This window comes from Tupaia chinensis, unplaced genomic scaffold (genome assembly GCF_000334495.1).
Source record: "Tupaia chinensis unplaced genomic scaffold, TupChi_1.0 Scaffold000263_1, whole genome shotgun sequence".
Lineage (NCBI taxonomy): Eukaryota > Metazoa > Chordata > Mammalia > Scandentia > Tupaiidae > Tupaia > Tupaia belangeri.
In genome coordinates, this window is record NW_006159743.1 from 1,774,986 (window position 1) to 1,801,944 (window position 26,959).

The 26,959-nt window shown below is 37.0% G+C and overlaps 1 protein-coding gene and 1 pseudogene across 11 annotated transcripts in view; one reads left to right on the forward strand and one right to left on the reverse strand.

The window, feature by feature from the left end:
• SPATA1 (spermatogenesis associated 1) overlaps window positions 1–26,959 on the reverse strand; it is a 54,812-nt gene that overhangs the window by 19,857 nt on the left and 7,996 nt on the right. For 9 of the 11 annotated variants that reach the window (XM_027772262.1, XM_027772263.1, XM_027772265.1 and 6 more), the window contains 9 exons: window positions 23,646–23,824; window positions 15,536–15,642; window positions 12,657–12,774; window positions 8,112–8,165; window positions 7,787–8,018; window positions 6,255–6,369; window positions 5,536–5,593; window positions 1,600–1,711; window positions 441–566 (listed from right to left, as the gene is read on the reverse strand). In XM_027772262.1, coding sequence (XP_027628063.1) covers window positions 441–566; window positions 1,600–1,711; window positions 5,536–5,593; window positions 6,255–6,369; window positions 7,787–8,018; window positions 8,112–8,165; window positions 12,657–12,774; window positions 15,536–15,642; window positions 23,646–23,747 — 1,024 coding nt within the window. In that variant the 5' untranslated portion in view covers window positions 23,748–23,824. The remainder of the gene's footprint in view (window positions 1–440; window positions 567–1,599; window positions 1,712–5,535; window positions 5,594–6,254; window positions 6,370–7,786; window positions 8,019–8,111; window positions 8,166–12,656; window positions 12,775–15,535; window positions 15,643–23,645; window positions 23,825–26,959) is intronic. The other 2 variants (XM_027772267.1, XM_027772268.1) reach the window with 2 other exon arrangements.
• On the forward strand, window positions 21,144–21,866 carry LOC102472394 (swi5-dependent recombination DNA repair protein 1 homolog pseudogene; annotated as a pseudogene).

Below are 26,959 nucleotides of genomic sequence, written 5' to 3' on the forward strand. Positions count from 1 at the left end.
TAAGAGGGAAAGGAATTACAGTGTGGCCTTCCTGCCAGGGGGTGACTTCTCACTTTTCCTCTCTTTCTCTCTCTCTCTCTCTCGCTCTCTCTCTCTCTGGTGAGCACACACACTCTATAGCAAAACAAACAAACAAACAAACAAAACCCAAACAACTAAAGAAAAAGTCGTTTTACTTGTACCAAAACGACATATTTATTTTCTTTACTGTTCCTTATAATTTTATATGAAATTATTTATGTAGTTAAAACTATCAAAGTGAAAGACATGTGTCTTTAAAATATTTTTTCTTATTTTTTCAACCTCCATAGATAAAATGTTTACAATTTATTCTTTATCATATTGGTTCTTTATCATTTATTCCAAAGGTATCAATTTTATAAAACTTAAGTATGCTTTATAGCAATAAAGAATAATAAAAGGTACAGTAATAAATTTACCATAACATCGCTTCAGTTTGCTTTGTTCAAATAGCTTTTCAGCTTTTTTAATGAGTTCTTCTCTAATACCTTCCAGATATGTTCTTTCTTCCTTTACTTGTTTCATTTGTTCAATAATCTTCTTTCCTATAAAGAGAATCCAGATGTATCAGTTTCTACAAGGTTAAAGAGTTCATATTCTAAATTACGAAGTGTAAAACTTAAAAGTGTCTAAAACAGACAGAATGATTTTTACCCCAAGTCTTTTTTTCTTGCTGCAGTACAGCATTTACCACTATGGAAAGTGCAGAGGAGACATTTCAGTTTTCAAGAATGATACATAAGGGGTTTTATAAACTAGTGTTTCTCTTTGCATTTAATAATATATGTATGTGTAAAGTTCAAGTCATTGTGCCTATATTTTGTTTAATTATTTTGATAAATTTATCTTAAACTAAAAGTTATTGTACTCAGATCTTATATGGAAATGCATATTTTAGAGTGTGTGTGTGTGTGTGTGTGTGTGTGTGTATATATATACAGGTGCGGGACTCAAACCACAGTCAACCATATGGGAGTCTAACACCCTTAACCACCATGCCACCTGTTGGCCCCTTGGAGTATATATTTTATACAAAATTATATTAGTGAGTAGTATAATTAGTGCAGTAATCAATATAAAATTTATATAAGTCAACTTTTTATTGTAAAATACACATAACAAAAGTTACCACTTTAACAATTTATTTTAGAGATTTTTTCTTTTGCTATAGGGCATGTGTTTGCACCAAAGACACAGAGAAAAAGAGAGAGAGAAAGTGAGAAATCACCTCCCTTGGGGGAAGGCCAGGCCACAATCCCTTCTTCATTCTCCTCTCAGGATTTTGGGAACACATGCACATGCACCTGATATGAGTTTCGAGCCACTGGGTCCAGGACTCAAATCGTGGCCGGCTATGTGTGAGTCCAGCACCTTAATCACTACAACACCTGCTAGCCCCCACTTTAACAGTTTTTAAATGTATAGTTCAGTGGGCATGAAGTTCATTTACATTGTGTGTTATCATCATTACCAACCATATTCAGAACTTTTATCTTTCCATACTAAACCTTTGAACCCATCAAACAATAACTCCACATAAACATTACTTAACTGTACTTATGGTGTGACCATACTTACTTTCAATCTGTAATAAAGAGAGATCAGTCATTCCTGAAGAAAGGACAGGTTGACAAGGAAGAGAAGGAAAATCAATAAGATCTGGTAGGGTGACACACTCTTTTTCATTTGTCTGTAAGCAAACATGAAAGTCAATAAGAGCTGATAAGGTAACACATTCTTTTTTCACTTGTCTATAAGCATTTGATGATGCATACAAGCAATGTGGTTTTTTTTTTTTTTTTTTTTTTTTTTTACATATTTGACGATGAACTCTAAATTCTGTGTTTATAGCTACAGACGCTCTCATGCTCCAGAGTCTCTACCTCACTATTACTTAGGCATTATACACAGACATTTCAAACTTAAAAAAATAATAATCCATTATTTTTCTTTCCAAGCATAATTTCATTTTAAGATTTCTGGTCTTATTTACTTGTCATGATAAGTTTATTTTTTCTAAGATGGCTACTGAATTTTTTCATCTTGAGTCAATTTTTTAAAAAGAATTTTGGGACCAGCAGTTAGCATAATGGCTATGTCGCTGGCCTCCCATGTAGTCGACCGTGGTTTGAGTCCAGGACCTGGTGGCTTAAACTCACGCTGGGCGTATGTGTGTGCATGCCCAAGATCCCAAGAGGAGAATGGAGGCGAAGGGATTGCGACGTGGCCAGCCCCCCTGGGGGGTGATTTCTCGCTTTCTGTCTCTCTGTCTCTCTCTGTTTGTCTGGCGAGCACACGCGTCCTATAGCAAAAACCTCTCCAAAAAAAAAAATAATAATTTTGTTATTATTACTATTTTTTCATTTGCTATGGGGCATGTGCACTCACCAGAGAGAAAGGAAGTAAGAAAGCACACCACCAGGTCTGGGTCTTGAACCATCATCAGCATGTGGCAGTCCAGCACCTTAGCCACCATGACATCTGTTGGCCCCATCTTGAGTCAATTTTGATCATTTATATTTATGCAGAAAATTGGTGATTTTATCACATTTTCTACAACTTAGCATATAATTTTGCATTTTATTCTCATATATCGTATCTCCTCTGGTTTGTGTTTACATTTCATTAATTTTTCCAAAAGTTTTGTGTTTTGACCCTTTTTTTAATTTACTACCTCAAACATTAACGTGTTGATGTTTTTTTCACTAGCACTTTATATAGCTTAAGTTGTTTTCACTTATAAGTTTCTTCTTGTGTAAATGATTAGTTACTACATTTATTTTCGTGAAAATCTTATTTCTATTTTGTTTTATTCTTTTTCTAGCTTATTTTATTTTATTAAGTTACATAGTCAAGTTCCCACAGGATGATGGTAAACATCTAAATTATAATCTCCCTACACACCTTTCCAACTACCAGAAAAGGAAGGCAAATAAAAGCACCCATTTTATATCCACAGCATAGTGGGACACAGGATTCTATCAAGTGAAGAAATGACCCTGGCCAGAGGGTGGTCGAGAGTGTACACCTGTGCAAAGAAACAGAAGTGGTTATATATCTCAGAGCACTTCACAGATAACACAGGAAGCATCAACCACAGTTTAGTCTGGAAGTGGAGAAATACTGAGAGCAAGGGGATGGACAGAGCACTCCTGTGAGGGATCCAAAAGAGGTAGTAATCATGGGAAGACATGGCTTCTGGGAGAGAGGAAAACACTTTGAGAAGGAGAAGTGTTCCTTGGGGGCTAGTCTGGTAAGATGAAAGAAGAAAATGGCCAAGATAAGAGATCTACTGAATTATGGGGACCAGCAGTTAGCGTAATGGTTATGTTGCTGGACTCCCACATAGTTGACTGTGGTTCGCGTCCCAGACCTGGTGGCTTAAAACTCACGCTGGGCGCGTGTGCATGCATGCCCGAGATCCCGAGAGGAGAATGGAGGAGAAAGGATTGCGGAGTGGCCATCCCCCCTGGGGGGTGATTTCTCGCTTTCTGTCTCTCTATTTCTCTCTGTCTGTCTGGTGAGCACACGCACCTTATAGCAAAAACCTCTCAAAAAAAAAAAAAAAAAAAGAAAAGAGAGGATGATGGTAAACATCTAAATTATAATCTCCCTACACACCTTTCCAACTACCAGAAAAGGAAGGCAAATAAAAGCACCCATTTTATATCCACAGCATAGTGGGACACAGGATTCTATCAAGTGAAGAAATGACCCTGGCCAGAGGGTGGTCGAGAGTGTACACCTGTGCAAAGAAACAGAAGTGGTTATATATCTCAGAGCACTTCACAGATAACACAGGAAGCATCAACCACAGTTTAGTCTGGAAGTGGAGAAATACTGAGAGCAAGGGGATGGACAGAGCACTCCTGTGAGGGATCCAAAAGAGGTAGTAATCATGGGAAGACATGGCTTCTGGGAGAGAGGAAAACACTTTGAGAAGGAGAAGTGTTCCTTGGGGGCTAGTCTGGTAAGATGAAAGAAGAAAATGGCCAAGATAAGAGATCTACTGAATTATGGGGACCAGCAGTTAGCGTAATGGTTATGTTGCTGGACTCCCACATAGTTGACTGTGGTTCGCGTCCCAGACCTGGTGGCTTAAAACTCACGCTGGGCGCGTGTGCATGCATGCCCGAGATCCCGAGAGGAGAATGGAGGAGAAAGGATTGCGGAGTGGCCATCCCCCCTGGGGGGTGATTTCTCGCTTTCTGTCTCTCTATTTCTCTCTGTCTGTCTGGTGAGCACACGCACCTTATAGCAAAAACCTCTCAAAAAAAAAAAAAAAAAAAGTAAAGAGTTCTACTGAATTAAATCAGTAGCGAAGAATACAATAAAAACAGAACCCTTCTCCAAAAGGCCTTACTTACTAAAAAGAAAGGAAAATAATCATTGCACTTCACCACAACAACAGAAGAGGGTGCTCTCAGACCAAGAAACATAATAAGTGACCCCAAGATCCAAGATCCCAACACCATTCCTTGTTCCTCTTCCTCTGTAGGAACACCTGCTATTAAGGATACAGAAAAATCCAACACAAACATGAATGACATCTAAATAATCTAGAATCCAGTTACTTATGAAGAAAACCTCTAGTTTTCCACCCTACTGATGGAACGCAAAAGTATTCAGGGTACCTAGGGACAATAATAAGATTGAAGTTATTGTCCACTAATAAGGAAAGGTCTGGGGATCCTGTCATTTCTAAGGAAATCAATAAAAGAGTCCCATCTTCATTAGATAAAACAGCAATTATAGGGCCCCCCCCCACCCCCGTGCACCCAGGAATACTTGGCTTGCCTTTCAAATATATTCCTCAATGTTTGGTTAAAGAGATAAAGGGAATACAAGTTCTCTCAAAATTTTTATCTCTTGAGATCTTTGGATTTTTTGTAAGCACCAGATAGTCCAGGTTTCTGTCAACTTGTTTGTCAATTTAGTAAAACTATTTTTACCACTCAAAACTGCTTAAACTAGTAAATCAAATTCAGAAATTTTAGATGAACAAATTCAAAGTTACAAATTGATGACTTGTGTAGTTTTCATTTATGCCTTTATGCCACTGCTATTCAATGAGGTAACACAGCCTAGGTCACATAGCCAGTAGTCTCTAACTGGTAATAAACATGTAACCACTGCTATACCACCTTTCAACATATTACAGAAATCTCTTCTACAGAGTGGAATTAATCAAGTACAGGTATCAATTTATTAAATTACATATTAGCAAGCTGCCTGTTAAGTGAAAGTTAGTGTACCTTAACACTAATGATAAAATTTGAGAAGATAATCCAAAAAGATATTGAGAGATAATTCTCTGCCCCCCGCCCTGATTTGGTCATATTGTTTGCTAACTCATAAAAGCAGAAACAAAAATGGGACTACCATTTACAATGCTGATATCAAAAGTAGGTTGCCAGAAAATTTAAGACATGAATTTAATCTTCAGTTTCATTTCAGTGTTACTATAAATATTATGTTGCAATAATGCATTGAAACAAAAATTTAAAATCATACCTGTTTATTCTGTCTTCTATTGACAGCTATGTCATCTTCATTTTTCCCAAGAAACTGACTTAAAGAGAATAAGATTTAAAAGTAATATTAAGACATGGATTTGTGAATGTTAGTTTTTCATATTTTACATATTTAATATTATATAAACACAAATACTAAAAATTTTAAGTCAGCCTATGATCATATTTTCTTTCAAAGTCATTAATAATCATCATAAATGACATTTGATATATAAATCATATTTCATTATATTATAGCTAAATTCAAATTACAATACCTAGTATACAAAAATAAACTAGATGGAAATAAAATTTTGGAAACTTTTTTATAATTCTTTTTTGAATGAAAATTGTTTGTAAAAACCTTAATTTCCAAAGACTATATGTAAAACTGTTGTCTACTACAATTTTGAGTGAAATGATACTAATGTGAAACTCAAACATTCTGACCGATTTACTAAACATTCATTTTTTTTGAATTATTTAACTTTATTTATTCTTATTAATTTATTTATTTTTAAATTTTCTATAGGGTACATGTTCTTACCAGAGTGAGAGAGAGAGGGAGAGGGAGAAAGCAAGCTGCCAGGTCCAAGACTCAAACTGCGGTCAGCCATATGGAAGCCCAGTGCCTTCAACACCACACCACCTGCTTGTCCCAATATTTGTTTTTCTTATAGTTAGATTATGACATGTGGAATCAGCATCTATACTAATTACCTTTTTTTGTTGTTAAAATAACTATTATTTGCATCTTCCAATGGTTGTGGCAACTCAGAATTTCCAATTTCACTTTTTGCAACCTGGTTTTCTTTTGGAGTAGCTTTTCTCCCAGCTGATGTCAATGTGCATCCATGGCAAATAAAATTCAGAGTATTAAAGTTCAGAGTATTAAAAAAGCAAAAATGAAATTTTATATGTGTGTGTACATGCGTGTGTGTGTATTATATACACAAATAAATCTTGGCCTATGACTCAGAATCCCCATAAACTTGACTGTGTAGATATGAAGTGACAATTTCCCAGGTGATTTTCATAAAAAATTAACTGATATGAAAAAAAATCTTTTATTAAATTTGGGTAACATGGAATTAGGCAGCACTAAACAGGCATATAACCCCTACATGCGCATGTGCACATACACACTCTTGTTGCAGGGTTCCCCGCCTCTACGTACAATGTGAGTAAGAGGTAGTAGGTTGAGTTTTACTCAAAATTAATTGTCTTCAGAAATCTCTAGACAAGGGACCAGCAGTTAGCGTAATGGCTATGTCACTGGACTCCCATGTAGTCGATCGCAGTTCAAGTCCTGGACCTGGTGGCTTAAACTCACGCCAGGCGTGAGTGCATGCGTGCCCAAGATCCTGAGAGGAGAATGGAGGAGAAGGGATTGTGGTATAGCCATGCCCCCAGGGGATGATTTCTCGCTTTTTGTCTCTGTCTTTCTGGCGAGCGTACATGCGCCCTATAGCAAAAAACCTCTCCCAAAATAAAAAAGAAATCTCTAGCCAACAGCATCTTTTGACATAGGTTTGAGGAAAATGCTGGCATAAATACAAAGCATAAAATGTCATTGATTATTCATATACATTCCATTTATAAAATCCCCCTTCAACTTAACAGAATTTCTCCACATAGAGAAACTATAGTCTGTCTTTAAAACATTAATGCAAATTCTATATGTTCTATTTAAACAAAAGATCCCTCAATCTGGTAGTATATTTGTTGTCCCTTGGAGAAATCAAATATTTTAATTAAAAAAAATGATTAAAATTACTATTTGAAAAGTCTTATTTTTTGTTGTTGTTGGTAGGTTTTTACCATAGAGAACGTAAATATGCCTGAGAGAGACAGAGAGAGAGGAAAGTGAGAAATTATAAATACCCCCCAGGGGGAAGGTCATGCCCCAATCCCTACTCCATTCTCTCAGGATTTGGGGCGTGCAGGTGTGACGTGATTTTCAAGTCACTGGGCTAAGACTCAAATCACCATTGGCCATGTGGGAGTCTAGCGTCTTAATCAGCACACCTGCTGGCCCCATCTTGTTTTTATTTTAACATAGTACTTGAATTTTTTTTTCTCCACCTGGCAACATTGTTTTTATAAAATTCCCAAACTGAATTGTAGCTTTTCTTTTATACTGCCTGTTTTGTAAGCCTGGGTTTCCCCAGAATTTGTTCACAGGCCTGACTGCTAAAATGTACTACTGAATATAATAACCTCTTTGTCTTTCCCATTCCAGTTGAAATCACCTTCTTCCTGATTCTTGTTAAGAAGTTCTTTCAAAGTGTTTTCTAACAAACTGGGATCTTTTCCAGGTTCTTCTTTTGACAAAGCTACATTAACTGGTCCCTGGATTGTTCCATCAGCCTCCGCAATACCATTATTAGTCTGCCGCTCATCTAAAGTAACTGTTGATGATGCTGAATAAACATTTCCTAAATGGTCTACTATAGGAAGCAAATATAATTCTGGCTGAAGAGCCTACAACATGCAGAAAATTAAGAAATTAGTTTGCAATTTTAAAATAGTATAAATTCTAAAATTAGCATGAGCTTAAAATGTCATAATACATACATATGGAGGAACAAATGATTTGAGTTTCAGTTCTGACTCCTGCTTTTCCTTTACCTAGAAATAAATGAGAATAAATGAAGGGCTTTGTAACATTTTTCGTGACTTTTACCTCTAGTTTTTCTGCAGAGGGCATATATTGTGGCATATAAAAAAAATTTAAAAGTTACTCCCTATGGCTAGATTCTAGAAAATATAGAATATAATCTTATTTTTATTCACTATATAAAATAGAAATTCCATGTTATTTAATAATAATTATGGCTATCACTCGAATGAACTTACTATGTGCCAGGCATCATTCTAAGTACTTTACACAAATTATTAGGTCATCAGGAAAGTCATGACATATCTTTCTATGCAAAAAATGCATTATGACTTTCTTGATGACCCAATAGCTCAGTTAATCCTCACAATTTCCTGTGATAGGTACCAATATTATCTGACGTTTATAGTCAAGGAGATTAAGGCAAACAGAAGTTAAATAACTTACCCCAAATTATATAACTGAAAAATTTCTAAATTGAGATCTCAAACCAGGTAATCTCACTTTGGAGTCCAAACTTGTAAAAAATGATTCTTTATATATTCACACTTCTCTTTAACCTCCCTTTCTTCATCATGTCAGGATTTTGGACATGCATGCCCACACACCCAACATGTTTCTCAAGTTGCAGGTGCCAGGATTTGAATTTGGTTGGCCATATGGGATCTGGCTCCCTTAACCACTGCAATACCACACTACTGGTCTAACACTCAAATCACCACCGGCCATGTGGGAGTCCAGCACCTTAACCACCACACCACCTGCTGGCCCCATCTTGTTTTTATTTTGGGGCCATCCCACAACCATTCCTTTCCAAGGAATATATGCTCCATTTAAAAATGAACCACTTGCTCTTTCTTACCAGTTTTTCCTCTTCTGTGCTCATTCTGTTTCTCTGCAGAGCAAGATTTTCCCTACTCTTCATCTTTGCAAGACTAAATGCTTATCTTTCAAGATCCAAACAATATTACTTCTTCCTTAAAATTCTCTACTTCCTCCTCTTCTCCTGCTAGAAATAATCTTTTTCTTTTGAATACACAAAATATACTTTATATATTTTGTCTTTGTCACTACATTGAATATTCTATTTAAAGGCAAGCTCCATATCTAATTCTTTTTTCAACATTTGTATATGGAAAACCATCAATAAGTATCTGTTGAAAATAATAAAATATTAGGAGTCTAGAAGTTGACCTAAATTATTTTTAAATCGCCTTCTAACAGGATTCTGTGATTGATATTTTGCAAATTTATATAACATGAGAGAGAGAAAAACATGTAAAAGTTGTTCCTTTTCTTTCCTGTCTGAGGAAAATTAACTTAATTATCAGTAAATATATATTCTGGCATGTTAAATAGAATCCTAATAACAAAAATATCTTTGAATTTAGCTGCTAATTCCAAGAATCCCATGTAGCAAATTATAGTAGCACTTAGGGGGAGGGGAGAACATTTATTTTTTTCTATCATCACTCATTATTTGTTCTGTGAATATTTAAATATCTCTGATTGAAAAGTGCCTTGTTAAACACTAGTTGTAAATGCAATGATGAATACAACTAAGTCCTTGCATACAAGGAGATACAATCTAATGGTAGAGTTAGATGTTAAACAAGTAATCACATAAATAATAAAACATAATGATGATGTAATATGGTGACTAGAGAGTAAGAATATACTACATTTAAAAAGTTTAATATAGAAAGTATTTAAAAAAATTTTTTAAAGTTTATTTCTTCAATGAAAAAAAAAAACAAAAAAAAAACCAGAGAGACAGAGACAGGCACCCTCCACAGGATCTTCATACTATGATCCACTCCAGACTCAGATCACATGCATATACACATGCACCTGACGTATCCAGGGAAGGGTTCTGAACCCACATAGATCCAATTGTGTTGTCACAGTGCCATTACCTGGTTCATAGAAAATCTTTTTTTTTTTAAATTTTTTATTTTTAATTTTTTTTTTGAGAGGTTTTTGCTATAGGGTGCATGCGCTCGCTAGACAGACAGAGAGAGACAGAGAGACAGAAAGCGAGAAATCACCCCCCAGGGGGGATGGTCACGCCGCAATCCCTTCTCCTCCATTCTCCTCTTGGGACCTTGGGCACGCACACATACATGCCCGGCGTGAGTTCTAAGCCACCGGGTCCAGGACGTGAACCGCGGTCGACTACATGGGAATCCAGTGACATAGCCATTACACTAACTGCTGGTTCTCAGAAAATCTTAATTAAATACATTTCAGGCTGGTCCCATGGCCCAGTGGCTAAGCGAATCGGATCCCACAAGGCTGACTACACACTTCAAGTCCTAGACCCTCAACAGCTTGAAAGATAGTTGGACCACGTTTGTGTGCTTCCAGACTGTGAAAGGATGGATAAATGAAGGAGGTGGGATTGCAGCGTGACCACACACCACTGGGAGGGTGCTTTCTCCTGCTCCCCCCTCTCTGTGTCTTTCTCTAGTGAGCACATGTGTCCTCCAGCAAATTAAAAAAAAAATTAAACTTTACATAGATATGAGAGACTAGAAACTTTGAAATCTGAGTTTGTTAGATTAGAATTTCTACTAGGAATATGCTCTACTTAAGAGTATCTTGCCCTTAAATCATAGAAACTATAAATAGGAGTATTCAAGAGATAACAACTGACACCAAAATAATATGGTAGAGCCATTTCATTTTCATACCAAATGAGGCTGATTGTGACCCATGCAATGAGAACTCCCTTGAAAGTAGTAAGAGCAGATTAGACCATGCAGAAGATCAAATCTCAGATGTAGAAGACAAAACCTTTGGCCTAGAAAAAAAGTCACGAAAAAGACTGAGAAAATAGCTAAAAGAAAAAAAAAAGGATAATATACAAAAAATACTAGATTCCATTAAACATCCAAACATTCGAATAGTTAGTATCCCAAAAGGTGAAGAAACTAATAAGGGCATTGATAATCTATTCCATGAAATCCTGGAAGAAAACATTCTAAGTGTAGAGAAGCACTCAAACATCCAGATTCATGAAATACAAAGGATTCCAAACAGAATCAACCCAAGAAGATATTCGAGGCACATCACAGCCAGATTGGTTAAAACCACAGATAAAGAGAAGATACTAAGACTGCCAAAAGAGATGCATCAAATTACTTACAAATGTTATCCTGACAGGCTAACATCAGACCTTTCACCAAAAACAATGCAAGCAAGGAAAGAATAGAAAAATATATTCAAAGTGTTAAATGAAAAACAATTTCAACTAAGATTACTATACCTGGCAAGATCATCCTTCAAATGGGAAGAAAAGATAAAAATATTCTTAGCTAAACAGAATCTGAAAGAATTTACCAACACCAGACCCGCTTGTCAAGAAGTTCTAAAGGGAGTGCTATACCATGAAAATTAAAGACAGACAGACAGAAATAAGAGAGCAAAACACAACCCCAAAAATGGCCAACATAATGGAAGGAACAAGTCTAGAAATAACGATAACAATGTTGAATGTTAAGGATTAAGTTCTTCAATCAAGAGACACAAACCGGCTGAATGAATTAAAAAACAGAAACCCTTTGTTGCCTACAAGAAATGTACCTCATGGATAATAGCATACATAAAGTAAAAGTGAAGGACTGGAAGAAGGTATTTCATGTAAATGGAAACCAAAAAAGAGCTGGAGTTGTGATTCTGATTTCAGACAAAATAGGCTTAAGACAAAAACTGTAAGAAGATGTGACTAGCAGTTAGTGTAATCGTTATGTTGCTGGACTCCCACATAGTCGACCGCGGTTCAAGTCCCGGATCCGGTGGCTTAAACTCACACCGGACGCGTGTGTGTGCGTGCCCAAGATCCCAAGAGGAGGATGGAGGAGAAGGGATTGCGGCATGGCCATCCCTCCTGGGGGGTGATTTCTCACTTTTTGTCTCTCTGTCTCTGTCTTTCTGGCGAGAGCACGCACCCTATAGCAAAAACCTCTCAAAAAAATATATATATACATATTACTTAGATAATCACTTTAAATTTGTCTTCCTTTTCTTTCTAAGGAAATTCACATGCCAAAAAAATTCATCATTTTGGTGTCTAACAGCATGTCAATAAGATCCATCTTTTTTTTTTTTTAAGTAAATTTATTTCCATTATCGAAAGAGAAAGAGAGAAAAATAGCATCTCCAATAGGGTCATGATGCAAAGATCCATCTCCAGCTGTAGCCAGCCCTGAATCTTGCATAAGTGCATGCCCAGTGTACTTGGGATGGTTTCTGGACTTGAACCAGCAACATTCCCATGTGGGATTACCTCCCAGAGTGGTTGTGTCTTACTACTGCACCACCATCCGGTCCCCAAGATTCATCTTTCTTGATCTGTGTGTTCAATGATATTTCTCTTCATTATGATTGAGATTATATATTTCACAGAATGTTAAGGAGGTAAATTCATAAGGATATAAGAAATATAAATTGATAAGGTATGCTTTTCTTTAATAAGAAGGAAAGAAATTAAGACAACTTACCACAGCTAAATTATTTCCAATGCATTTCAGAAATAAAAATTTATCTGCAACAGCATCTTCACCAAGGAACTCACCAAGACGCTCCCTTAGTGCTTGTAAAGTAAGTTGAGGTGATACTCTGAAATATCATGAAATCGCCTTATGATGTAAAACTAAATTGATTTTGGATATACTAATGATTCAGTCTTTAGTTAAGAATATTAAAAATAAATACCTATTTGATTAATTAGATATAGCTTAATATTTTTTGAAAGTTTTTTGCCCTAGGGTATGTCCACTTGCTGGAGAGAGAGACACAGAGACAGTAAGAAGAAAAGTGAGGGAACCAGTGGGTGGTGTGGTGGTTAAGACACTGTACAATCCCACATGGGTGAGCACGGTTTGAGTCCCAGACCTGGCAGCTTGCTTTCTCACTTTTCCTCTCTCTCTCTCTTTCTCTCTCTGTATGTGTGTTTCTCTCTTGGGTCAAATTAAAATAAAGTGAATGAATAAATAAATAAAAATAAATAAAAATAATTCTTTTTAAAAAAAAAGAATGAAAATGAGAAATCAATCCCCAAGGTGAATGGTCACACCACAATCCCTTCTCCTCCATTCTTCTAGGATTTTAGGCATGCGTGCACATGTGCCAATCATGATCTTCAAGGCACCAGGTCTGGGACTTGAACTGTGATCGGGCATGTGGGAGTCTAGCAACACAACCACTGCGCCATCTGCTGCCCTGTTAATACATTATGTTTCTACATTGCCTGGCACCTTGTAGGCTTTCAATAAACAGTAGGTTGTCAGGAAAGTCATTACATGCTTTTCTATGCAAAAATGCATCATGATGGGACCAGCAGTTGGCGTAATGGCTATGTTGCTGGACTCCCATGTAGTCAACCATGGTTCAAGTCCCGAATCTGGTGGCTTAAACTCATGCCAGGCATGTGTGCGTGTGTGCCCAAGATCCCAAGAGGAGAATAGAGGAGAAGGGATTGCGGCATGGCCATCCCTCCTGGGGGGTGATTTCTCACTCTCTTTCTGTCTCTGTCTGTCTTTCTGGCTAGCACACCCGTCCTATAGAAAAACCTCTTAAAAAAAAAAAAAAAAGCATCATCACTTTTCCAACAACCCAGTATTTTCTAAAATAAATGATTAGGCCAGCTCTGTGGCCTGGTGGTTAAAGCAACTGGATCCCACATGGACAACCCCGTGGTATGAATACCAGACCCAGCAGCTTGAGAAACATGCTAGATGCATGTGTTTAGGTGCCTCAACTTCTGAAAGGATGGAGAAAAGGAGAAGGGAGTGTGGTGTGGCTATTCCCATGGAAGGGTGCTTTCTCCCTTTTCTTTTCCCTCTGTGTCTCCATTTATCTGTCTGGTAAGCTCATGTGACCACTAGCAAAAGTTAAAAAAAAAAAAAGACAAAGTTTGCCTTTTAAAATTATGAAAATGAACAGAGTTTATAAAAAGAAGTCCATTTTAATTGCCAGAGGGCATGTGCACTTTCCAGAAAGAAACAGATGGATAGGGAGAAAGCGCTCCATGAGCATGATTATCCCACTATGATCTCTTATCTATTTCTCCATCCTGCTGGGATTTGGCATCCACACACAGGCACCCATTATGTTTTTTCAAGTTACTGAGGACGTGGGATCTGGGTCACGTGTGATTCAACTCCTTTAAGCAGAGGGCTATGGGGCAAGCCTTACAAATGTTCTTTATTTTATTATTTAATTATTCAAACAAAATTTTGCTCTGGAATTTATAAATTTTTATACAAACATTAAATAATGAGTTAGCCATAGATAATTATTTTGGAAGTTTGGCAGGAGCAGCTAGTTCTTAAAATACTCTTTAATGATCAAATGTTAGACTCCACATCTTTGCTCATTAGGGATACTTGATTCCTCTGTGTCTAAAAGTAAAGCCATCAATTATGCTATTGTTCTGGGTTCTTTTTTTCCAGGATCTTATAGGAAATATTAGATAATTTATTCATTTAATCAACAAATATTTATTAAGTATCTACATGTGTCCGATATTGTTCAAAGGGATGGCAATACAGCAACCAGCAAAACTGACAAAAATATCTATCCTCATAAACTGTATAATCTGGTAATGAGAGAGAAAAAATAACAAAGTAAATAAGTAAAAAAAATATTACTCAAGACACTATATACCTATGATTTAAAATACACTGATCGGATAATATCTACACAAAAAAAGTAATTTTTGAATAAAGACCTAAAGGAGATGAGAGGACATTTGGTAAGGGCAGAAAATACATTCTAGACAAAGGAATAGTAAGTACAAGGGTCCTGAGGTAGGCATGTCGGATGTGTTTCAGAACAGAAAGGAGGCTGATGTGGCTGAAGAAAGTGACAGGGAAGATTAGGAAGAGAAGCATGCTCAAGAGAGAAAAAAACAGGTGGTCAGATTAGAGTCAGGTATGTTCCTGTACATGTGAAAACACACACATATGTGTCTATGTGTATATACATAAAACACGTATATGTAGGTTCTTTGTATTTTTAAACAGTCCAGAGAAAAAGGCATTGTGGATATATTGCTTTAACTATTAGACAGGGTCTCTGACAGATTTTTCATTTCAGATAACGGGCTCCTTAGGTCTCTTTGTGTGTAACCATTGTAATACACAGGTTGTGTACATTGTTTATTGGGTGGCAACATTAGAGTCAGCTGACATCTCTTCCTATAGCACTGTTAGATTTAACTATTATATAGCACTATTTATTGATAGTATTCATTAAGTTAAGGGATGGATCTATCACATAGATAAGACATTTTCCAATTATAATTTTTAAATCTCTGGAAAGCATTTTTCTCTGCAGAAAAACAATATTCTTTTTCACATGATCACAAAACACTTGCCTTATAAATCCAGCTGAAATGAATTTGTTAACAACGTCTATTGAAATGGTATTTAACTTGTAGTTCCATGATCCCTCAGGGACATAAAAAACATGAAGTTCCACCAACTGAATAAATTGAGAAGAACGTTAGTTAAAATATTTTTAAAGTGAAAAGAAATAATTTGTCCTATAGATTAAATTTAATTAACAAAGCTGAAATAAATATGTAATATATTTATTTATACAAAAAGAAAAATGGAAAACCAAAAATTTGTTTTTAAGTAATCTCCTTGGCACTTGGAGCACATTTTCCTTGCTTGGAAAAAAAAGCCACAGTTGTGTCTCCTAGATTACTTCAACATCTTTGACATATGGCATTCTTCTTGTTTATAGTAAGAACAGCAGAGTGCCAAGACTTGCTTTCTTTATTGTTTTTTCCCCTTAGAATTATTTATTATTATTCTAATTTGCTATAGGGCATGTGTGTTCACCAGAGAGAAAGACACACACACACAGAGAAAGACAGACAACAGGAAAGAGGGAGTCAATTGCCTTAACCACCATGCCACTTGCTGGCTCTGAAATCAGCTTTCTTTCTTCCTTTTTTTTTCTTTTTTAAGAGAGGTTCATGCTATATGGCACGTGCGCTCGCTGGAGAGACATTGAGAGAAAGTAAGCAAGAAATCACCCCCCCCCGGGGGGGGTGGCCACAATGCAATCCCTTCTCTGTTGCTCTCCTCTTGGGATTTTGGGCGCTCACACATACACATGCCTGATGTTAGTTTTAAGCCACTATGTTCGGGACTTGAACTGTGACAACTGACCAATGATGGGGAAAGGAATGGTTGTTCTTACATGGGGCATGTCTATAGCTTGTCTATGGTAACATATAACTATCTACTTTTCTATTGATGTTTTGTTATAACCTTGCTTAGAATCTTTCTATTTAGAATCATAATACAACAATAGACACTAAACTATTACTGCAAAATACAGTCTAAATAATCTTTTAGTTTAATAAAGTTGATATCCACTACATATTAAAAGTCCAAGCATTGCAACCAGCAGATGGCGTAATGGTTACATCGCTGGATGCCCACATAGCAGCTTGCAGATGGAGTTCTAGACCCAGAGGCTTCAAACTCCCACCGGGGGCATGTATCTATGGGCCCCAAGAGGAGAATGAAGGAGAAGGGACTGTGGCATGGCCATCCTCCATGGGTGGTTATTTCTTGCCTTCTGTCTTTCTCTCTGGAGAACACACACACCCTAGGAAAAAATCTCTCTTAAAAAAAAAAAAAGAAGTCCAAGAATTTAAATTATTATACTCTACTGCAATATTAAATGTCTAAGGACTCTTTAAAGGTTTGTATATGACCTATTATTAGTAGTAATTTTATAGGAAATAAAAATTGTTCTTCAACTGAAGGTTTTGCTTAAGTTGTTTTCATAAACAAGTAAATTACTTCTATACTTTTGATGGTGAAATATTTAAAATGTTTGTATAGATCTGATAGTGAAGTTTACCATATGCTGCATTTTGAACACTAGATCAGTTAAAAGACTGTTTCCTAGCTATACTGTTATATATTTGTAAAACCTTAAGAAGTTTGAAGTAAATACGACCTTCTTTTATATAAATGTATTACTATTTTACAATGGGAAAATATTTCTTGAACTACGTATTTATATATGCCTTTCCTAAAAAATTCATCTTAGTAGTTATTTCCCAGAATACTAAAATAGTTGAAAAAGTCATAAGTATATTTATTAAAAATTATATGTATTACAATTCATATTACTTAAGTTTTTCTTTGGAGAGGTTTTCGCTACAGGGCGCATGCGCTTGCTAGACAGAGAGAGACATAGAGACAGAAAGTGAGAAATCACCCCCCAGGGGGGATGGTCATGCCGCAATCCCTTCTCCTCCATTCTCCTCTCGGGATCTTGGGCACGCACGCACGCACACGAGCCTGGCGTGAGTTTAAGCCACCGGGTCCGGGTCATGAACCGCGGTCAACTACGTGGGAGTCCGGCGACATAGCCATTACGCTAACTGCTGGTTCCCCAATTCATATTACTTAAGTTTAAATATTCTATTTACATCTAAACTCCATTTACTATAATCTTACTTTCCTGGCTTTGACGGAAACAATTAATAACATTTTCACTAAAGCCACAAGCTATTTAACAAATAGATTTAAAAGTATATATTATAGGAGGGCACCGATTTTTCCTTTTGCCTCAGGCTTCAAATGGTTAGACATAAGATATTATCCTTACTTCAAATCTGAGTATCTTCATCATGGATTTCTTGCATTCATTTTAATTAAAAACAAAAAGTGGTGTCCCCTTAAATTGTGTAGCTGCTGCAAGTACCTCATTTACTTCAGACTAGCCCTGGCTCTAGTCTGTGAAGAATATAGACAATAAAAAAAATAAATACAGAATGCTAATAGGTTACATGGAATATAAAAAAAGGGTGATTACTAGGAGAAAAGAGTAAGTAAAGTAAACCAAGGAAGACTGGGAATATGAGAGATGAAGAAGATTGCAGTTTTAAATAGTTAGGACAAGACCCATCTCTTCAGATGAGATATGAATAAAGACTTAAGAAAAAGAAGAAATTAGCCAAGTGAAGACTTAGAGGGAAAGACTTCCAGGAAGAGATAAAGCAAAAGCTGAGATGAGAGCATGCCCCTATAACTGAAGCAGCTAGGATGGAGAAGAGAATAGTAGGAGATAAGAAAAATAAGGAAATGACAAGAGAAATAAATTACGGATGGCCTTCTGGGAGATTATAAACTGGTATTCTTATCAGAAATGCCTGGGACTAGAAGCAGTTTGGTTTTGTTTCCTGGATTTTTTTTTAACTTTGAGATATTTACATATACAGTAAACAAAAATTTTTTTCCTTCATTCATGATAGAGCCTGCCTATGTGTACGTGAGAGAGACAGAGAGGGAGGAGCATCCTCTACAGGGTGTGGTCACACCCAGATCGTTCCTAGAGTCCTCCAGCCTGTTGGATTCTGGCACTTGTGTGTGTGCCTGGCATGTTTTCGGGCTGACCAGACCAGGGATTTGAATCACAGTTGTCACTTACATGGGGCAGAGCTTCTCTTTAGCAGCACATTACTATAGCATCATACATAATGAGCTATCCTGTGGACGGCACACAAGTCTAAACACGAAATTAATTTAGATTTCATATACACCTTATATACATAGCCTGAAGGTAATTTTATACAGTATTTGTGTAATACAGCATTTTGCCTATAAACAGTCATATGAGGTCAGGTATGATATTTTCCCCTTGTGGCATCATGTCAGTGCTCAAAAGTTTCACATTTTAGAGTATTTCAGATATCGGATTTCTTTTTTTTAAGAGAGATTTTTGATATAGGACATATGTGCTTGCCAGAGAGATAGCCCAGCATGAACCTCAAGCCGCTAGGTCCGGGACTTTAACTGCTGTTAACTACATGGGAGTCCAGTGATGTAACCACTATTCCATCTGCTATTCCCAAGATATTGGATTTTTTGATTAGGAATGTTCAACCCATACAAGGTGTTCCCTTTATAAACACAGAAAGCCAGTGCAAAGTTTTAATAGAAGCATGATGAATTTTTGTTTAATATGAAAAATGTTAAATACACATACGAATAAAAAAAGAATACCATGAGTGTCCAAATATCTGCTATTTAGGTTCAAAAGTTAACATTTTGCCATGCCATGTTTACTTTTTTCCCACTCTCCTCTCTCAATGAAATATTCAAAGACACATCATAATGCTATATCCCCAAATACTTTTCATTTATCTTCTAAATTAAAGACTTTTCTAACATAATTACAATACCATTTTCATTTTCTAAAAAAGTTAACTTTTTTTTGGTTTATTTCTTTCTTCCATGTGCAAGACTGAGAGACTGTATCTGCAACAGGGTCCTGATGCTGTGATTCACCCTGAGCCCCAACCAACCCTGAATCATGGGCAGCACATGCCTGGTGCATCGAGGAGAGCTCCTGGAACTAGTCAGGAAAGTCAGTCCCACAGGGCATTGTATTTTACTGCTGTGCCACTGGCTGGCTCCCCATTTTTATATATAAGAAAATTAACAATTCTTTAATGTCAACTAATGGCAGTCCATATTCAAGTTTTCCCAATTGTCTTCAAAATGTTTTTACAGTCTAAAATTCAATTAAGGATTACACATTGCATTTGGTTATCCTGTATTTGAAAAACTTTAATCTGGAAGAATTTTCCAAACCTGTTTTTTTTTTTTTTTTTAAACTCTTCATGGCATTGCTTTTTTAAAGAGATAGGCCAGTTGTCCTATAGAATGTTCTACATTCTGAAATTACCTCATTATCTCAAAGGTATCATTTAACTTATTTCTTCAACCTCTGCATCACCTATAAACTGTTAAGTGTATAGCTTTCAAATGACACGGGTTAACTATCTGGAGCAAGAATATTTGATGAATGGTGCCATGTATTTCATATTGCATTATATCAGAACACTCATAATGAATTATTTTTAAGTTTCTAAATTTAATTATTGGGTTAAAGATATAAGAGCCAAAATAAAGTATAAGAGGGAAGAAAAGGAAAACTATTATGAAGCTGTTGGAATAATTACAGTGGGAGATGATGGCGGCTCACACCAATGTGCTAGCAATAGAAGTGATGAAAAGTAGTCAGAGTTTGAATATGTCTTGAAGCTAGAGTTAATCCACTGGAAGTAAAGTTCAAGAGAAAAGAGTCAAGTAGAAGAGTCAAGTATGCAAGAAGAATCAAGTATGACTTTAAAGCTTTTGGCTTCAGATACCAAAAAAACAGACTTATCATCACCTGAGATGAGGAAAGTCATGGGTAGTACAGGTTTTGGGTTAGAGAAAAGATCCATTTAAAGACATGTTAAATTTGAGATGTCCACTGGAGAAGTGGATGTGTCAAATATTGAGCTGTCTTTTTTTAATGTTTTTATATGTAAAAATGTGTCATGACTTTTCTGACAGCCTGATTGTTAGCTGAATATACATATATATGAATGTGCAGACCGGCAGATGGCATAATGGCTATGTTGCTGGACTCCAATGTAGTTGACCGCGGTTCGAGTTTAGGCCATTTAGGCCACCACCAGTGTGGCTTAAACTCACACTGGGCGCATGTGTGTGTATACCCAAGATCCTGAGAGAAGAATGGAGGAAAAGGGATTGTGGTGTGGCCGTTTCCCCAGGCGGTGATTTCTCGCTTTCTGTCTCTGTCTTTCTGGCGAGTGACGCGCCCTATAGCAAAAACCTCTCAAAAATCAATCAATCAATCATAAATATGAATGTGGAGTTTGGGAAAGTAGACTAGGATAGAGATATAAATTTGAAAATCCTTAGTATGAAGTTGGTATTTAAATCTACTTGACTGGGTAAGAACACCAAAGAATAAGTGCAGAGATGAAAAAAAAGAGCTGAACTCTAATATACTCCAATAGTAGGAGGTCAGAAAGAAGACGAAGACTCAGCAAAGAAGACTGAGAATGAATAACCAGGGAAGTAGAAAGAAAACCAAGATAATGTTTATGCTAGAAGCCAAGTGAAAGACTAAAGTCAAGAAAGAGGCATTTGGGCATGGCAGAGGGAGAGGTAAGCCAAGATTTCATTTTCAAGATGGAAAGTCCTTCAGACTCATCTGTGATTGTACCCACCACTCCACAGGCCTGGGTGAATACACCCTCACCCTATACAAATAGTTCAAGAAAACAACCTGTGAGTGCCACAGGAAAATGAAGGAAAACAAGGTCTTCATTTAATTCCCATTACTGTGTGGTAAAGCATCTTAAAGTAGAGAATGAAGAAAGTAGTCAGACCTTTTCAGAGAAACCAGTATCTTTAATAGAAGAAAACTGCTTGGAATTTCAAGAAAGTTTTAAACACACAGACAGCAAGTTTGAAGAAAATGCACCTTTCAAAAATGACTTCAAGAATATCAGTGCATGTGAATCAAAAATCACTTGATACAGATGTTCTCCAAAATAATTTTTTGAAGGACAGTTATCCTAAACAAGCATTAGATGAAGAAAAAGCAAAATTGGTGAAGCAGGTACAGGAGAAAAAAGATCTTCTTCAGAGGCTAAAACTAGTCAAAATGTATAGATCAAAGAATGACCTGTCTCAATTACAGTTGTTAATAAAGAAGAGGAGAAACTATAGCCAGCTGTTGCTTTATGAGTTACAGTCAGTTATGTCTGAGAGAACAAGAAACTAAGCCTTACTCAACTGATAGACCATTATGGGTTAGATGATAAATTGCTACACTATAACACAAGTGAAGAATAATTTGTAAGTGTTTAATTCATAATTGTTCCTCCAGAATATCTTTGAGAATGACAATTTAATTAAGAGATACACATTTTAAAGGGAAGTTAACCATTAGGGCTTAAAGAAAGGTTACCTGATGGAACTGATTCTAGGCTACACTAACACAAACTCAGTTCTAAATGGAAACAATATTTTGGATAGATTTGCTAAAAAAAAACAAAACAACTTGACATTTAAAGAAATGTAACAAAAATTTAATTGTGTTTAAAAAATAATTTGGAGGGAACCAGCAGTTAGCGTAATGGCTATGTCGCTGGACTCCCACGTAGTCAACCGCGGTTCGAGTCCCGGACCCGGTGGCTTAAAACTCACGCCGGGCGCGTGTGCGTGCGTGCCCAAGATCCCGAGAGGAGAATGGAGGAGAAGGGATTGCGGCATGACCATCCACCCTGGGGGGTGATTTCTTGCTTTCTGTCTCCAATGTCTCTCTCTGTCTGTCTGGCGAGCGCACGCGCCCTATAGTGAAAATCTCTCCAAAAAATAAAAATAAAAAAATAATAATAATTTGGACAATTCCGGAATGGAATTGTTTTAATGTATGGCTTTGTTTTTCATGACAAAAAGTTTTATTTTAAATGTTAAAAAATTGTCCAGCCTGGTGAATGTCTAAACCTAAACTTTTCTAAAATATGCTTGCCTCTCTAAGTTTATGAACTGTGTTTCCATTTGCTTGCCACATGTTTCCATCTGATGATCTAGCAGGTAATTAAACTGGTAATGCCTGAAGTTAAAAAGAAGAAAGAAAGAAAGAAAGAAAGGAAGGAAGAAAGAAAAAAGAAGAGAAGAGAAAAGAAAAGAAAAGAAAGAAAAATTTATGGTGTCAACTATTGTGCTCAGATACATCAAGTATGTTTAGGATCAGAATTAACTAATAGATTAATAATAAAGAGGTGAATTTAACAAGAGCAGTCTTGGTGGAGAGCAGTGAAGGTAAAAGCTTGACTGGAATTGGTTTAAGAGAAAATGGGGGAAGGGGACTAGAGATTTGAGAAGGTATAAAACACTTGTCTAGAAGAGTGGAAGAGTGAATGAATGAGTGGTTGTAATATGACCACCAACCAGTAAAGATTTTGCTTGACATTTAAGGTAATGAACTTAAAGTCCTGGTATATTTTTTCCAGCCATGTTCAGCTGCTTAGGGGTAGGTGGAGAATAGGTGGAGAAATGGATTAATGGGGTTGCTGTTTTGTGAAAGGAATACAATACTATGCAGCAAGAGAAGAGCAAGGAGTTAAAATGATGTGCAAGGGAGTGACCGAGGCTGTCCTATGGAATTGAAGTCAGCTAGCAAAGTCATTGCCACTTGAGTAAGGTATAAGGTCAATGCACTGGAGGTCCCAGAACTACTGGGGTATTAGAGGAAGTGGGCTAGAGACACAAGTGTAATCAGACAATGGAATACAGGAAGAGGGAATCACGGTGGAGTCAACAGCTAACAATTTATGTAATTCATATTTTTTAAAGAATTTTTTCCTTTATTTTATTTATCACTACTGGTATTTTCAATTTGACCAGAGTAAGACACGAGAGAGACAGAGAGAGAGAGAAAGAAAGAGAGAGAGAGGGAGAAAGGGAAAACAAGAAAACAAGCTGCCAGGTTCAGGACTCAAACCATGGTTGGCCATGTGGGAGTCCAGCACCGCTAACCACCATACCACCTGCCAACCCCTGTAATTCATAATTTGCATTGTCAAAGCTTCAAAAACAATGATAGGCAAGTTTTTCTTATATTTTACAAAAAAACTTCCTTACCTCTGATGAAGAAGGTCGACTTGGATTGAGTGACATATTCACCAATGTCTGAATAGTATCATTGTCAGTTGGAATTCTGGACTTTCTTTTATCTTTCTTCATTTAAATAGTATTAAATAAAGGTTACAACAGATTTTTGGCTTGTTTAAGATAGCAGTCCATTCACTCTGGCCTCTGACCTGTTTAAAACATGAAAAGAAAACACAAAAGCCTTAAAAGCCTATAAATGAAAATTTAGGAATATATACAGTCTTATTATTAACTTAATTAAAATGACATATTAAGTAAATAGGGCTGGTAATTGTAATAAAATGAACATACATCATATACAATAAGCTGAAAAACCACATAATAATTGACTTGTGACCAGGACATATTTTACCATCCTAAAATGGTAATTCGTTATCTCTTGGTGAAAATTAAGTGAAATGTATCATATCTTATAGTGAATAGAAATATACTTCAGGGACAAGCAGGTACCATAGTGGTTAAGGCGCTGGACTCCCACATGGTCAACTGTGGTTTGAGTCCTGGATCTGTCAACTTGAAAATCACACCAGGCATGCGTGTGTGTGTGTGTGTGTGTGTGCCTAAAATCCTGAGAAGAGAATAAAGGAGAAGTGACTGTGGTATGACCATCCACCCTGTGAGATGATTTCTCACTTTTCCTCTGTTTCTCTCTCTGTCTCTGTCTCTCTGGCAAACACTCATGCTCTATGGCAAAAACCTTAAAACATGTGTGTGTGTGTATATATATATATATATATGTCTGTGTGTGTATATATACACACACACACACTCACACACACTATATATATATACACACACATACTTTTTTGTAAGTGGAAAGACTGATTTTTTAAAAATTATTTTACTTTTTTCATGAAAGTGAGACAAGCCTCTTCAACAGAGTTTCATCACATTACAGCCCCTTGCTCTCAAGTCTTCCAGTCACCCAGGAAAATGGACATGTGTGCACACTCAGTGTACTCAGTTTGACCCAGGATCCATATGGCCAGCCATATGGGATTGGCTGCCTTAACCACCAGGCCCATGAGGTAGGCCCACAGCTAACCGTTTAATGCTACCAAAATTAATAGGTTGTTTCCTGGATAAACAATCTTGTAAATCAAATTAGTTTCATGTTTTACTTCCTACATAAATTTCTTACAGTAATTAAAAGTTAAAGTGTGAGGGCCAGGAGATGGCTTGGTGGAGAAGGCAGTTGTATTCTCATAGCCTATCATGGCCTACCACAGTTAAAGTGGGAATTCCCATGGATTCCCATGGCCTACCATAGTTCAAGTCCTGGACCTGGTGGGTTGAAAACCACACCGGGCACATGTATGTGTGTGCCCAAAATCCCAAGAGGAGAATGGGAGAGAAGGGTTTACAACATGGCCATCCCTTCTTGGGGGTTATTTTCTCATTTGCTATTTCTGTCTCTCTCCTCTTGGGTGAGTGCATGCACCCACCAGCAACAACCCAAGAAAAACAAAAGTTTAAGTCTGATCTAGTCAGGCATAGTGGCACAGCAGGAACACAATACTCCATGATGCTGAGCCCATATGGGAAGACCCTGAATTCATGTTTTGAGGTATCTCTGTACATAATAGATGGCCAAGTGCACACTCATGATCCTGGCTGGCTTAGGCCAGGAGTGGATTGTGGCATGAAAACCCTGTTGGGGGCTAATCAATGGCATGGTGGTTATGGTGGCTGGATTCCATACGACTGACTAGTTTGAGTCCTGGAACCATCAGTTTGAGAAACATGCCGGGCACATGTACCTACATGCATAAAATCCCAAAACAAATGAGAAGAGATTGAGGTCTGGCCATGCCTCCTAGGGAGGGGATGCTTTCTCTTTTCTCTCTATTTCCCTTTCTGTCTCTCTCTGGCAAGCTCATATACCCTGTAGCAAATAAACAAACAAACAAATACAATTAAAAAAAACCCTGTTAAGAGTGCCTTTCTCTGTGTGTGTATCTCTCTCTTACAGAAGAAATAAATAAACTTTAAGAAAAAGTGATCTGGGGACTAGCAGTTAGCGGAATGACTATGTCGCTGGACTTTCATGTAGTCAACCATGGTTCGAGTCCTGGACCCGGTGGCTTAAACTCATGCCGGGTGGATGTGCGTGTGTGCCCAAGATCCTGAGAGGAGAATAGAGGAGAGGGGATTGCAGTGTGTCCATCTCCCCCTGGGGGTGATTTCTGGTGGCTAAGGTGTTGGACTCCCACATGGCCAAATGCAGTTCAAGTTTCAGACCCAGTAGCTTGAAACTCACGCTGGGCATGTATGCATGTGTGCCCAGAATCTCAGGATAAGAATGAGGAGAAAGGGCTGTGGCATGGTCAATCTGCTCCTGGGGGAAGGGGGTGATTTCTCACTTTCCTTTTCTGTGTGTGTGTGTGTGTGTGTCTCTCTCTCTCTAGTGAGCACATGCACCCTATGGTTAAAAAAAATCCCCTTGGTCATTTCTGACTGGGTCAAGGGTGGTGGCCAAATTCAATTTTGGGGTAAACAGAAACAAATAAAATGACCTCATGTGAAAAGATGAACCTTTAAAAATTAGGACTGTGAAAATTCAAGATTCAAGTATTAGCAGACACTGAAACAAAAAGCATGTGGAAAGAAAAGTTACAGAGTAGTATCACAGCCATGAGGCAAGTTCATGTTATAAGAGAACTATGATTACATGTAAACAGATAGAAAGATAAAGAATAGAGAAAATGACTAAATGAACTAGTAGTGAGAGACAAACTGGTGATACATAGATGATGCATTTGTATAGTTAAACAACAGAAGAGTCAAGAATTCCTGTAGTTAGCAGGGCATGGTAGGGCATGTCTATAATTCTAGCTACTTAAAAGGCTGAGGCAGGAGGATTGATTTAGAGGCCAGCTTGGACAACATAAGTGAGACCTTGTCTCTAAACAAAACAAAAGCCGAAAAAAATAAAATCTTGCTCTTGAGGTTTCTGGCCTTGCGCCCACTTCTAGTTTGGCTATCAGTGTCAGAGTTGTTTCTGAATTTTCCTGGCTATATCTCTCACATAACTCTATGTTAATCTTTATAATCTCCCCACTGTTTGAGGTAATTTGAGTAAATTTTTGCTATCAAAGCCAAAAGGGACCAATGAAAACTTTAGGCATGCTTAGAATTTGTAGTTGATCCCAATAAAACTTACATTTCATGTACTAAATAGTAACATACAACAATCAGAATTTTCAAACTCTTTGCCTATTACTAGCCAATGAACTTTAAAATAATACTAACAATTCAAACAGACTGACAGCTCAATAACCAAA